Below are 16126 nucleotides of genomic sequence, written 5' to 3' on the forward strand. Positions count from 1 at the left end.
TGAAGTAGTTTTGGAGTTTCTGAGGAGCCGATAATGAAAAGTGTCTGGCTACTGGCTATACTGAATTTCTGTTTTTCATTTCCTGAACAAACTTGAAGCCCTTATGAACAGGAACACAAGCACCAAACTTATATCAATCCAATTAGCAGCGTTAGAGGAAAAGTTGAAAATACAAAAAGATTTATCTCCACAAATGTCAATATGAAACTAAAATCCAAATAAAATAACTATCGGATATGAAGTGCCAGCAGTGTTTTTATCTGAGTATGAGAGTGTTTGAAAAATTGAGTCTTACTTTCAAAAACAGAAAATTTGTGACACTCAATGTTCTTTTTCTTCATTACCCCAAAATGTTAAATCAATTTAAAGGTACCAAACATGAACTGTACTGAAGTGATCAACAGCATGAGCATTGATCTGCGCAGTTGGAAACCGATGACATGTGTCAACCAAGTCAGCGAGCCTGACCACCCGATCCCGTTAGTTGCCTCTTACGACAAGCATGGGTTACTGAAGATCAATTCTAACATGGACCTTCATGGGTCCATTGTTAACAACTATAACCCGGGTGGAGGTGTAAGACCTTCCTCTTGTTGGACAGTTGAGACAAGACTTTCCAAGTGCAGCCTACATGTTGTTTTGAATAACTATACAGATACACAACAACACTGACAGGTGCATGACAATATACCTTTACATGTCAAATTGTCTGATCAATGACAGCATATGGAAGATAAATTTAGCCATGGAAAATTTTTCATGTTCTAGGATATATGTTCAATTGCAGTTAACATTTGTTAACATGTGTTTATTTAAATATGTAGCCTTGTCCAAAATGAAACAGATGTAAAACACATGACTGGACTGTGAAAGACGTGATGACGTGACTGAGGTATGAGGCTAGGAAAGTGATTGGCTTTACACAACAGAGGCATGGCCTAGATAAACACTGGCTTCTGATCTAATCAAGCCAGCAATTAGTAGTATTTTGTAACTCATCCATAACAAAACAAAAGCTCACTCTCTAATAGCTTCTAATAAAATGATGACGGTTTACTCTGCTCACACTCAGAAATACTTTCACACAGGATCTATGAACACACAGAGGTGTTGATGGACCGTCCCTTTAAGGATCAAATTTCCCACTTCATACTGTCATGTAGTTGTACAACATAACAATTAGAGTGAGTGAGATTTTATGCCACCTTCAACAAAAATATGCCACCTTCAAAAAAAAAAATTAGAGTGAGATTTTATGCCACCTTCAATAACAATTAGAGTGAGTGAGATTTTTTATGCCACCTTCAACAAAATTATGCCACCTTCAAAAAAAAAATTAGAGTGAGATTTTATGCCACCTTCAATAACAATTAGAGTGAGTGAGATTTTATGCCACCTTCAACAGAATTCCAGCAATATCCCTGAGGTGGAATTGGGGAAGGGCAGGAATTAGAAAACCCTACAATTGTGAATTATGAACCTGGGCCTTCGTCATGATGAGCAAACACTTCAACCACTTGGCTACCCAACCTTCCCCATAACAATTCGAACCCTTAATTAGATTGGTATTCATAGCCGACGAGAAGCATGACCTGGCTCAGGAGGAAATCCAGTATGACTGATCATGATGCAAGTTGATGTTCAGAAAGACAAATCAGGGATTTAGATCAAAATTCCTCGACTCATCAAATACAGATTTACCTTGCTACAAATCAAGTAACAGCACCAATGGCATATCAGCTCTAAATCCCCAAACTGCCTCTCCCCACATCATTAAGTTTCTTATTGTTGTGTACATTCATGGAAGTTACTGAGTTACATCCCCATAATTGAAACTGGCTGACTTATAAATTGGAAAAGTGAACGAAAAGATAACTAAGATGTAAATAGTTCACCTCGAATGAATACGCAAATAATTGAGTAAACACAGACAATAAGAAATGCCATGGATAGGTTTCATCTAGTTAGGTTCCTATATATCATCTACAACAGCCAAACTTGAGTACTTTCTAATGATGCCTGAAACGTATCATTCACGCCAAGTGTCAGCTTACTTTCCTTCTAAGGCAAGCTCAGATTTTGGGGCTCTCGCAAAAGGTCTGCATATAGTTATTAATTAGATTTTTTGCAACTTTATACTAAAATATCTGAAATCTGCTATTTTGATTAGAGTAAAAGAGACTTGAGCACCCTTAGAGGAGAAAACATCCACATAAAGTTCAGCTCATGTCATCAAACAAGTCTTGAAACGAAATCGACATGATCATATATGACAGTTGTTGCACACGCACCAAACATACATAACCTACTCATGCTCAAATAATATTTGTAAAGCTTCATTTGTGCTTTACAGTAATATCTTTTTTTTTTTAATTCTTCCTATTTGTGAAGAGCAAAGAACTATTTTAATTAAATAGCTTGAAGAAAGATTCTTTTTATGGTTAGGAACATGCTTGAACAACTTGGCTTTCAGGAACATATCCTCATGTTGAGAGATTATTTAAAAATGGTTTCCTGGAAACTCATATCCAACAAACATGATATAAATATTTTATCTTCAAACAAAGTTTGACAGGAAGTTTTTGGTTTGGTTTGTTTTAAACGCCGCATTCAGCAGTATTCCAGCTATATGGTGGTGGTCTGTAAATAATTGAGTCTGGACTAGACAATCTGGTGATCAACATCATGAACATCGAACTAAGCAATCGGGATAAAATGACTTGTAAAGAAGTAGTTACCCTTGCCATCATCTCCACCATCTGAAGCCGCCGGTCTAACTCTCGCCGCACCTGAGCTGCCTGCTCGTCAGCATTGTCCAGCTGAAACATGCAACATTCACCAGTAAAATAACAGTTTGGAGATGAAAAATACACAGCAATTTACCTCTTACAACTAAATCACAAACCTGCACTTACAGAATAGGTTCAGATATGAATGTTTAACAGTGTTCAAATTAAGGGAGGTCATAGGGGCCTTGGAGTTTGCTCTTGAAGTTGTGAGTGTAGCGTTTGCTTATCATGGTGATGGCCTGGGTTTGATTCCCCCATGGGTACAATTCATGAGGCCCATCAACCACCATGCTTTTACTGGATTATTGCAAAAACAACAACAAAAAGCAACTAGAATCCCTCACTCACTCAATGTAGTGACAGTGTATGTTACTAAACACTTTCATACCACTGACTTGGGTGTTAAGTACTGGTAACATTAGTCAGGACTCGCCTATTGAAATTGAATTACCTGTGTTTTATTGTGTTTTGTTTCAATCAAATCCCTGTGGTTAAGTCACTTGGTGTGTCCCTACACTCTGATACATACCAGTAGAAATATTGATATTACACATATCTCTTCCAGCCTATATCAAATTGCCTGTCAAGGACTCACTGAAATACTGCTGAATAAGGAAATTGCAGTAAAAAAGCGACTAAAATTAAGATAACAGTAAGTTAACGAAACAACAAATGTCTAAATCTGTAATAGAATACAGAGCACCTTCAAGCTTAGGCTAAACATTACAGGGGAAACAAAATAGTCTTCAGGTACACCTGTATTATTATAAAGTCTTCGTATGGTTTATTTATACTTCCATTTAAAACAAGAAAAGAAGGAAAAACCTGAGAGAAGTGAAATATTATGAATCTCGTATTATGGTCATGAGGTAGGTACTAAGGGTTTGTGTGCTTGCTTTGTTGCAATTAAGGTGCAACAAAACATCACTAGATATGATGATTTACAAATTCAGAGGTATTTCTTCACTGTCTACTAGACATAGTGTAGTATACATAGAAAACAAACGTGCATTTGTCTGGTGATTGAAAATAATCATAACTGAAAAGAGTTTCTGTCTGTAACAAATACTGTTTATTTCAAGGGAAATTCATGGTGAGTGGGCATGATTTGCCAATCTGTTCTCAAATGATTTTGCAGAAATATTTGAACACAACATTAAATTACATCTTACATAAAATTAACAAATGGATTGCAAACATAATTTGTTGATACATAAAAAACACCTTTATAGACAGATAGTGAAATATAAGGGTTAACTTGGGTTCTTCAGTATACATATCTTTTTATCTGTATTGCCAAACTTTTCTAAGATTGGACTATAAATCTTTTTAGATTGATAGATTGATTTAGATGAATCCTGAGTGTCCAGTCAATAAGGAGAGAAAATCTGTATACTTTGCACATTGTAATTTGTTGATCAAAATATCTCCCAAGGGCAGACCCTGAGATGAACTGGCCCTTTAAGATGACCAACAGTGAAAATCATAAACCATGATTGCTTTTCTTTTCTGATGTTTTGATTTTGATTAATCTGGCAATTTTATGGGTGCAGCATCATGATGGAAACGTCGGAGGAAATCAGACCCACTGAAGGGTTAAAAGGCCATTAATAAACGTTTTATTCATGCTTGCATGTTTTTTTTAGTCATTCTTTACCACATACACAAAAACATTCACCATAATAAACCCTTGAAGAATTCCAGGAACGGACATCATATAACACTGCAGATAATAGGGTATGTCCGACAGACACCCAACTGCCGGTGGTCAGTTACATGACTACAAGGGACGTTTTGGTTGACCTTACGCACTTTATCAGATATCACAGATCTTTGAGAAAACAAGATGAAAGGGTGACCATTTGGTTGATTGGTCAATGACAGATCTGAGAGTCTCGATTCCCCTGTCTGGCTGCAAGTCCATCCCACCAGCCTGGAGGAGACAAACACGGTTGTCTAGTGGCCATAATTATTGGTAAGGAAGACGTGGTAAGGATATGATATGTATATTGTTGGGCTCCATGACTGCGACCTATGAACAGAGGCCACAATCCTTTACTTAATCTAAGCAACATCCACATAACATGAGATTTACCAGCACGGAATGCTCTATAAATTGACGGTTCCTAGTCTGGCAGCAAGTCAAGGTTTTTCAAGCTTCCTCAGGGATTCAGAATATACACTCTGTGGTTTTATCCTCTGTGTGATTCACTGGACTCTAAGAGTACGACTGCACCCTTGTACTCAAGGACCAATGTTGCTGAGTTTTATAATCTCCATGATCACTGATCTTTTCTCCAGAATTGTACATAAAAAATACACAATATTTGTTCAAAATTCATTGATTGGAAGCTGAGTTGCCTGCTGTTTTGGCTTAAAAGTTCAGGTTTCTTGGAAATCCTATTCTTGAAATGACCCTTGGAACAATAGATTCAGATGATCGTCAGATTTGCATAGAAGATAATGGTCTTCCTTAAAAAACAGATCAAGTTTAACATGAATAGATTCAGATCAACAGACAGTATGTGAAATACAAAACAACATACATGATCTATACTAGAAGACAGAGTTCCATTTAGAGGAAATCTCAGTTGGTTAGGTCATTGAATTTGTGTGCTGGTGATTAGGAGCCTTGGTCTGAGAGTGTTGGTTCAAATCCTGAATGAGCCTCTATCCACAAAAGTACTAGAATCTGTAAGTTACTGTTCCAGTGTAACCCAAAACATAATATGTTACATTTGACCACTTTGCAAAAGGCATTGTTTATTCATGCAAAGTTTGCCACAAACAAAAACCCTGTTCCTGAAATGACCATTGGTGTTCCATACCCTCATGAAAGTCAGGATCACAGAGTAGAGTGAGTGAGTGAGTTTGAGTTTACGCCGCTTTTAGCAATATTCCAGCAATATTCCAGCAATATCACAGCGAGGGACACCAGAAATGGGCTTAACACATTGTACCCATGTGGGGAATCAAACCCGGGCCTTCGGCGGGACGAGCAAACGCTTTACCCACTAGGCTACCCCACCGTCTCTCATAGAGTAGAAAAGAAGCATTCATTACACAAGGCTTCACTTAATTACATTCACATCAACAGGTACTAAGGCTGTTACGATTCACTCGCATATTCGGTGAATCGAACCGTAGCCCTTCAAGAATTCAATTCATTATTTGTGATCACCAGAACAAATATTAGCGAATAATTATGATTTGTTAAGGGAGCGTGTTTTACTTGAACCCATATGTCCTTTTGTCAAAAACAGATATGCAAGAATGGAATAATGTACTAGCCTTGCAATAGTGCAAGTCATGTTAGTTTGCAAAGGCCACACATGGTACTGTCGACTATAGTATAACTATTACATACCAAATTTGAGTGTCATAAGATCACTGGTTATTGTTGTGACAAATTAACACTGTCAACATGGGCGTTCATATTGTACATCAATCACTTTACTACAATATTGTAAATATATACTTACCCAATATTTGTTACATATCATATTTGCCACATAGTGTATTCGTTGCAGCCCTAACAGATACAGAATAACATATAAAATATGAGCCTCGGGTAAAAGTAAAAGCAACAGGTGCTTGGTTTGTCTGTCATGACTCCTCGTCGTGTTCACTGAATAACATCATGACATTTACCCCATAATTCCTTGTCTGAAATGATGGTAAGAATAACCACTTCCTTGTTAAATGAAATGTCAATACTTCAAAGATACTCCTTGTCACATCTGTGTCTTCAACACAGATGCAGACATTTTAGTGGGCCTCACCTCAAAGTGAGCTCATCACAGAATTAGGGTTAGACCAGCTCAACATTTGTGGAATGGTTGAATTGAGTTGCATTTGATTCATCTAATGTTTCCAGTATCTATTAAAATCCTTTGAGTCTGCATGCCTGACCTTGGGTCTTTGCTTCATTTGTATAATGACTAATGTGAAGTTACTTCCTGTATTACTGTGCTCTTACCTGATCTGACTGGACTAAACAGATTTTTACTTGACTCTGACTTCAGACTAGTGGTTAAGACAGAAACTGCACTTACAACACACAACCTGGCGGAATTTACATGAGGGAGTAAGGAAATCACTTTTACCACTTCATATGAAAGTTGTACCATATGGATCCAGGCCTTAAGTGCTGTGAATATCTTGTTGGATGTTTGGATATGTTTAACCAAGGGTATAGAGTGTTTCACACTACACTGAAAAATCAGTAATAACCAAGATTTGATAGAACCATATACATGATTGGCTGGACATTCATTGACACTGATTTAGAAAGGGATCAACATATTAAGAAGTAGAAACTCACATTGTCCAAAAAATAGATATTTATTTTGGGGCTCATAAAACGAACGAACGAACGAACGAATGAACCTTGTCCAGGAAATATATTTTTTGATAAATACAATAAATGCCATTTAGTGTACATATTCCAATCTTTCAGCAGATTTGATTCTGGTTGTAACTTTGTTTTCACAAATATATTATTCTGTGTAACTATCACAGGTTGATCACACCTTCAACACCTGATAACATCAACCACACCTGTCAATGACGAATTTACCATAAAAATAGAACACCTACACTTTAATATTTCATCCTTCCCAAAGTTCAACATGATACAAACGTGATAGAACCACGCATCTCAATTAGGCTGATATTGTTGTGCTACGAAAGGGGGCTATTGTGACATTTTGTCTGAAGCAAGCGTCTTGAAAGGTAGATTTTCATAAAGCTCACCAAATCTAACTGAGGAAGCTGGCAACAGTCCATACACGCAGACTAAAGAATCTGAATAGAAAGACTAATTACATGCTAGTTGAAGTGAATGTTTTGACACTGAATACCATGTGTTGTTTGACATGCATGTAATTCATTAAGACCACATGAAATCATCCATTGTAGATCCTTGCATAAAGATCTACATATCACTATCATCCAACAAAAAGACCAAAAAATGCCCTGCAATTTCAAATCCAGCAAATCATCTTGAAAACTAAAGAGTCAGGTGTGTTTTCAGAAGAAAAAATATATTTGTTCTTCACACACAAAATGTCAGTAATTGAAACATTTCAGAGTCATAAGAAAGATGCATGTATAGTTATTACAAAGCCTTTGGTTCTTCTAAAACACTCACAGCCACTTCAAAGCAAGATGACGCTAGTTCCAGCTTCACTGAGCTTGGTTCAAGATCTTAGACTGAGTTCAGGATGACCTATTGGAGGAGGATGTACCACTTCCAACACACTTTGTCATGGTGTGTGTGGCTGTTGCAGCCCACTGACATCAAAATAGCCTCCTTTCAACCTACGTATGGATCTCAGTGATGAGGAAAAACGGAATGAATTTCTCAGATTAACTTGGCTGATTTGTTTGATCAATAAAACCAATTTCAAAGTGGACATATCAGTGGGAATTAGTTTGTTCATCAAATAACAAATTTTACTTCCGATACTCAAAAATAAATAACCATAGCATTTTATCACAGATTGACCTGAATTATTCTTTTTCATGAATCGTGTAAATTTGTACATGTTAAAATTTTAAGTACTTGTTATATCAAAACATGTTGATATTAGAAATGAAGATTTGTATATACATAGGGAAACACTGACTTAACTTTCAACATCAAAAACATCATGAAAGCAGCTGAGTCGACTAGTCTGAGCACAGCTCTGAGCATCGTTTTCAGTAGTGTTTTCATCCAGACCATGAGTTTACTTCAGTTTACTTTCCTGGAGCAAGGACTGAGTTTTAATGACTCGGGGAAGTGACTAGTGGCTCAAGTCACAGGCTGTAGCATCAGATTCATTGGCCTCATGGTAGCAGTCTAGGATATGATTTTAAGGACCAGAATTACTGAATAAATTGTTGTTTCATGGGAGAAAGAAGGAAAGTCATTACCTACAAGAAAATATGTCACAAGCCATTAGATATCTATCCACTTGAATATATTGCACTGACTGTAAATCGTTCAGATCAATAGACACAGGCTTTGGACTTGGGGCTATTAAACCAGCCTATGTTTGTCGTAAGAGGGGACTAATGGGATCAGGTGGTGAGGCTTGCACTTTTTTTTAATGCATGTCATTTTATCCAAATTGAACAGAATGATGTCAGTCACTGGACTGACTAGTCCAGACTTAATCATTTACAGACATCCTACAAATGGAAATTTAACACTTTATCTAACATGGATTACATTTTCTCAGTAAAGTACTGATTCTAGTACTTTGTGGTGGCTGAGTGGGTTAGATGGCTGATTTTGTGTGTTGCCGATTTACTAAGGAACCTGACTCTGAAAGTGTGAGTTCAAATCCCAGATGGAACTCAACCTAACAAAAGTACTAGAATCTGTACATTACTGAGAAAGTGTAATCCCAAATATAACATGATACATTTGACCACTTTCTAAACCGCATTGTGTATTCACAGATGGAATATCACTGACAGCAGCATCTAACAACTAACAAGCACTAATAGCCACATGAATGAAATATAACTCAGCCAATCCTCAGAATGTCATTAAATTTTCAATACACTGTGGACCTCTCCGTCCTTGTTCACTCCTCCACTTAATGAAAGCCTTGCTACTAATTACAGTGTGTGTAAAGAAGATTACTATGCGATAGGAAACGCTAATGTACCATCATTATTAAGGAATCACAACATGGCCACAAAATCACACACCTGTTACAAGTTGATCTTGCCATCTTATCATCTAGGATTTGCAAAAAACCCCATTTTTCTTTTATCTAAAATATAAACTTCCACATCCATATTGAAAATTAATAAAAATAAAGAACTTAATTCATTTTTTAAGGAATCAAAACCAAGCAAATCTTTTGACAAACTGACATTTATGGTGTTCATTAGGGCAAGTAACTGAACTTTTCAGTTGTTAATAATTTAGGGTATACTTGATCACAAATGCTTGACCCAAATATAATTTGAAAAGGGGAAATAGTGAAATAGACGAAAACAAAACGATAGGTGAAACTGGTCTGGAGAAAGAAAACAATCTGCACCTGAGAGGAATCCCTGTAACGAGATTTAATATGTTCTCCTGCTGTTTGATGTGTTACACTGAAAACTACAGTTATAACCAGCTTATAGGGACCAATAACTTTCACTCATTATAAGTGTTTCGACTAAAATTTATAGCAAGTGGACCCCCACAAAACAACAGTTTGTTATATCCAATGGTGCAGTTCATGCCATTGAAGAGAAATATCGAAACCTTATCCATGTGCCTTTGATTGAGAAGAGATAAGTTCCTTATGACAAAGAAACCAGTGCAGGTTTACCATAAGAGTCACATCTTCAATTGGACTATCACTATCAGTTACGTCAATTTGGGATGTGATGGAGAAATGTATCTATTGTGTATTTTCATGTTGCTACTCGTATAAGTGTTACAAGCATTCGCCAGTCCCTTGAGGTGTTTAATATGACTCTCCAGCTTAACAAATACAATTAGGAGATAAACATACTGTGTTGGAAAATCAGAGGTATATAACAAAATTATAATAGCTATAAATTTGATTTAAAACCAAATCCATAGATAATCCTAGACATTCACAAGATACTCCTTGACATTCACAAGATACTCCTTGACATTCACAAGATACTCCTAGACATTCATAAGATGCTCCTAGGCATTCACAAGATACTCCTAGACATTCACAAGATAATCCTAGACATTCACAAGATACTCCTAGACATTCACAAGATACTCCTAGACATTCACAAGATACTCCTTGACATTCACAAGATATTCCTTGTGAAGATTCACATTCAGATACATTCACAAGATACTCCTAGACATTCACAAGATAATCCTTGACATTCACAAGATATAATCCTAGACATTCACAAGATAATCCTTGACATTCACAAGATACTCCTAGACATTCACAAGATAATCCTAGACATTCACAAGATAATCCTTGACACTCATAAGATATTCCTAGACATTCACAAGATAATCCTAGACATTCACAAGATACTCCTAGACATTCACAAGATACTCCTTGACACTCACAAGATACTCCTAGACATTCAAAAGATACTCCTAGACATTCACCAGATACTCCTAGACATTCACAAGATACTCCTTGACATTCATAAGATACTCCTAGACATTCACAGGATACTCCTAGACATTCATTCAAATAAGACATTCACAAGATATCCTAGACATTCACAGGATACAAGATACCCTAGACATTCACAAGAAGATGCCCTCCACAAGATAATCCTAAACACATTCACAAGATACCTCCTAGACATTCACAAGATACTCCTAGACATTCACAAGATAGACATTCACAAGATAATTCCTAGACATTCACAAGATAATCCTAGACATTCACAAGATACACATTCACAAGATATTCCTAGATTCACAAGATAATCCTAGACATTCACAAGATACTTCCTTGACATTCACAAGATACACCTCATTCAAAGATATCCTAGACATTCACAAGATACTCCTAGACATTCATTCACATTCACAAGATAGATACATACTCCTAGACATTCACAAGATACTCCTTGACATTCACAAGATAATCCTAGACATTCACAAGATACTCCTAGACATTCACAAGATACTCCTAGACATTCACAAAAGATACTCCTAGACATTCACCAGATACTCCTAGACATTCACAAGATACTCCTTGACATTCATAAGATACTCCTAGACATTCACAGGATACTCCTAGACATTCACAAGATAAAGACATTCAAGATGACTCCTAGACATTCACAGGATACTCCTAGACATTCATAAGATACTCCTAGATTCTACTCCTAGACATTCACAAGATACTCCTTGACATTCACAAGATAAGATACTCCTAGACATTCATAAGATACTCCTTGACATTCATAAGATAATCCTTGACATTCACAAGATACTCCTAGACATTCACAAGATACTCCTAGACATCACAACCCTATGAAAATCAGATCTTTTGATTAGCTCTCTGCATGAAAATCTTCTTTCAGAGGTGGCATTTAGCAAACTCTGTGTGACATTTGACTGCTCAATTGAAACGTAGGATACATGGGGTCTTCTGCCTATCAGACATAAGCTTACTCCAAAGGCTTCATTTCTTCAGTCCCTTGATTCAGAACTTTATATTTCATACAGAACACGAAGTTTTCTTATGGGTTGTTTGTTGTTTAATTCAGCCCTCAGCAATATTTCAGCTATATGACGGCGGTCTGCAACTAACTGAGTAAGGACCAGAAAATCCAGTGATCAACGTCATGAGCATCGTTCTACGCAAATGGGATAAAATGACAAGTCAGCAAGCTTGACCACCAAATCGTGTTTGTCGCCTCTTACAAAAAGCATGGGTGCTGAAGACCAATTCTAACCTGGATCTTCACAAGTGTTAAATTCTTATGGGAGTAGATGACATCAGCTCCGAAACAACAGAAATTTCCACAACAATATTGTGGATTGGTCTTCATTAATACATTCAGAAAAGATGTCGAACATGGTGTTGAAATGACGGAGATACTGGATGATATATGCTCGTCTGTATGCCTCAAAGCATTGATGCTGATTGGCTGATCAGAAAAATCACGTGACCTTCAAAAGTGTCTTCTGATCTTTATACAGAGAGGTATCATGTCAGACTAGAAGATCTGATTTTAGATAAGATTGAACGATTCAGAAACTGAAAAGAGTATTATTAATCTCAACCAAAATGAGAGGGCAAGCTTATTATCTCGGTTGTTGAGAAATGACATTCAAGTCTGAAGATCAATCAAGAATATTATTCTGGTTGACACACGTTAGTCTAACGGTCACACATTAACATCATAATGAGTTCCCAGTTGTATGCTTGACAAAAAATACAATAAAATTAAGTAACGAGCTTCTGAAGGAATTACAAATAAGTTTCCCAAGGGAAAGATAAACCATAATTTCATGTTTCGAGTTGGTCATTCTCCTACAGATGATCACACTCACTGCAAACATCTCTAGATCCTATCTCTAACCGCCTTCAAAATTTCAGCTGTATCCCAAAGCAAATGTCTTCCAGTGCAACAGTAAACAAACAACCTTTCATGGAATATGGATCACATAAAAAATCTTGCTACTTCCTTTCAAATTTACTGCATGAGTGTCATTTACACTGACACAAAAACATGCATAATGAAGAAAATGTGTTGCTGCATTTAATTCATTAACTTTAACAAATTCAAGTTAACAATGTTGTAAGTCAACGTCAGTGAATGCCAGAATGAAGAGGGTCACACATGTTGACATGATTTTTCTGTGACTCAGTAAGCCAGTTTTAACGTTTCCGAACACGAACAAGCTGATGCCAGGCATGCATAGCACTACTGGATGATGGATGGTTGGACAGATTTGGAATATTTATAAGTTGCAGTTATCTGTTCAGAATCGGAATACTGAAAAATGTGGCATCTCATTCCAAAACATGGAATGACTGAATGAAATATTGCTTAACGCCTCATCAGCAATTTTGCAGCTGTTTGCGGCAAGACATGGAGTGAGTTTAGTTTTACGCTACACTCAGCAATATTACAGCTATATGGCGGCGGTCTGTAAATAATCGAGTCTGGACCAGACAATCCAGTGATCAACAGCACGATTATCGCTCTACACAATTGGGAACCGATGACGTGTCAACCAAATCAGCGAGCCTGATCCAGTTAGTCGCCTCTTATAATAAGCATGGGTTACTGAAGATCAATTCTTATCCGGATCTTCACGGTTCAGCAAGACATGGAATTACGTAGAATGACAGAAAACTGGCACTGATGACAAACGAAATGCTGAGAAACTGTAATTCATTAAAGCATTACTGAACATTCATTGAATTCTACACAGCCAACCCTATGAGTAAGGATTTGTGGGCTGGACCCCCCAATTTGACAAGACTAGCTATATAGGTACATCAACCATGCACTCATGGCAACACAATCAGATAACATTTGGCACTGGGCATCTTCACAACAAAACATTTCAGCCGATTTTGAACTGTGACCTTGAATCACTGCCTCTTGAACAAACTCCAGACTCTGAGCACCTGAGATATTTCTGTTTCTGTACAGACGGGTGGGTTAATGATCCATGTTCCAAAGACACAGTAATAATCGTCTGCATATCTCCATAAACAATATATGCTTGAAGCACTGCATTATTTTTACCCGATCAATTGATTGGCATTGATTTTTGATTTGCGACTCCCCTGGAAGTAGACATCCCATGCTGCCTGTGAGGCACTAGATGCTTAACGATCATTACCAACTCCCCCTGCCGGGTACCCATCCACTGCTACAAGGGCAGGATTCCAATATACTTTGGACAAGGGATCCATGCACCAAACTTGGCAAACATGGTCACCCATCCAAAGATCCCCATTCCTTCACTTCCCTGTGACCTGTGTGCTGTACACCTGAGGGTATGCTGACATAAGGTTACATTGGTGTATTAATATTATCCCTGAAACTTTCAGGCATTAGTATTCAGTGTCTCCTGACAAGGACTACAATTAGACTCTTAATTCACTAACTGGTATGAGATATTTACACTTTATGGTATCACAATGTCAAGGCTATTTTCAAATTATTGCATACTGGCTCTCTAAAAGTGACATATTTGAGTTCACAATATCATATTATTTTCCAGAAACATGAATGGGCAGAACACTACCTGTATTATTTACAATAATACCACAGCATTTATTGCATATTTTGTGATGAATTATATATTTATAATGACCGACACACACAATAAGGCCTATCTAACCATTATGCTATCCTAGCCACCACTCCAAAGCCCAAGTCTAAGATTCTACTAGGCCTAGTAACCTCACCTAATAATAAACGTAAAAATACATCAGACAACATTAAAATCTACTGAAAATAATGCTACAAGAACTATGACGTGGCTAACTGACACAAAAGGTTTTGGTACAGACACTCTCACTGGCCTGGCATGAAGCACAGTGGGCATCTCCAGCCTTTGCATGTCCCCCTCCATAACCAACACTATCATGGCCAGTTCCAAATCTAAGCTAATGCAATTGTCATCATTTATTGATATCCTTCACAACTGATAAACCCAATTAAACATGACAAGTCATGCAGTTGACTTCCAATGCAAAACAATTGGATTCTTTGGCAAACTAGTTCAAAGAGTCAAGGACGAGTGGAAGTTGTCAAAGCCACAATCAATTAGAGGACAGATTTAGCAAAGTAAGGAACCTGAAGAATAATAATTGCAGGCTTCGTCTTGAGAACAATTGCATCAAGCTAAAAGGCCCGTGATGAATGCTGGCACATTTATACATTGATTGTCAGCTTCGAAGGGCCGACTTGAACTCTCACCTATCTTCACGGCCTGACCTAGTAGACATTGGAATCCACCAATCTGGCCAAATTTACCTCTAATACGTGTATTTACCAGAATAGTTAGTCACCATGGAAACTAAATGACCATTTCTCTTGAGAAAATTGTTCAGGAAAGAAATAATGGTAAAGCTTCTTCTCTGTTCCGTCGGTTATCACATAACAAGTCTTATTACTTCCCACCGATTGTTCGTGTATGTGTCGAAAAATGCATCAGTTCAATTATTTGCATACGTAATAGAAGTTTTTCCACTTAAACTGTGTGGAAATCCATTGCGGACAGAGTTGAAGAGTTGACCTCCTTCACAATAATCAATTACAGGGAATCTGCCTTGCAACTCCGAGCTGGGAGACGAAGGGGGAGAGTGATCGAGCGGTATTTTACAAAGGGAACGTGGGGATATCAGACCAGATGCCTTCAAGCCACTATTTATACAGAAGTCTCCGTGGACCCAACTCTTGTCCCAGACTTTCCTCTGTATTATTTCCACCAATGATTAAAGTTTGCATCTCCCAGTAGTTGGGCTCAGGCTGCATTTGACTCTGTAGAGGCCTGCGTTGCATGACTTGAAGCCAATGAAAGAGATTCCTTGTTGCAACAGAAGGCACCCTTTATCTGCCATCCTGTTCAAGTTTGATCCATAAAAGATTGCTATGTGCCACTCACTGCCATATTTTGTCCAATTACTGCATACTTGGTGGAGAGTCCGTAATGAGTGATGGTCCATTACAGAGGTATTAAGGTGAATTAGAGCAGGGTAATAGAGCCTCTACCTCTCATGTTCCTGCCATTAGACTATTATCAGCTCAAACATTTAGCAGGGAAGCACGCCTGTCTTTTTTTTTCAGCAACATTTTGGTGGAAATATTAAATCCTTATTTCAATTTTCTAAAAGCAGTTTCCTGTGGTTCTTGTA

At 37.4% G+C, this 16126-nt stretch overlaps 1 protein-coding gene across 1 annotated transcript in view; it reads right to left on the reverse strand.

Annotated features, from left to right (window-relative positions):
- The window catches only part of LOC124258608 (calcium-dependent secretion activator 1-like), a 104786-nt gene that overhangs the window by 68540 nt on the left and 20120 nt on the right, over positions 1–16126 (reverse strand). Inside the window, 1 exon segment of the mRNA XM_046692675.1 lies at positions 2739–2819. Within this exon segment, the coding sequence (XP_046548631.1) occupies positions 2739–2819 (81 nt within the window).

The sequence above is a fragment of the Haliotis rubra genome, unplaced genomic scaffold (genome assembly GCF_003918875.1).
Source record: "Haliotis rubra isolate DU_JTF1 unplaced genomic scaffold, ASM391887v1 Scf7, whole genome shotgun sequence".
Classification (NCBI taxonomy): Eukaryota; Metazoa; Mollusca; class Gastropoda; order Lepetellida; family Haliotidae; genus Haliotis; species Haliotis rubra.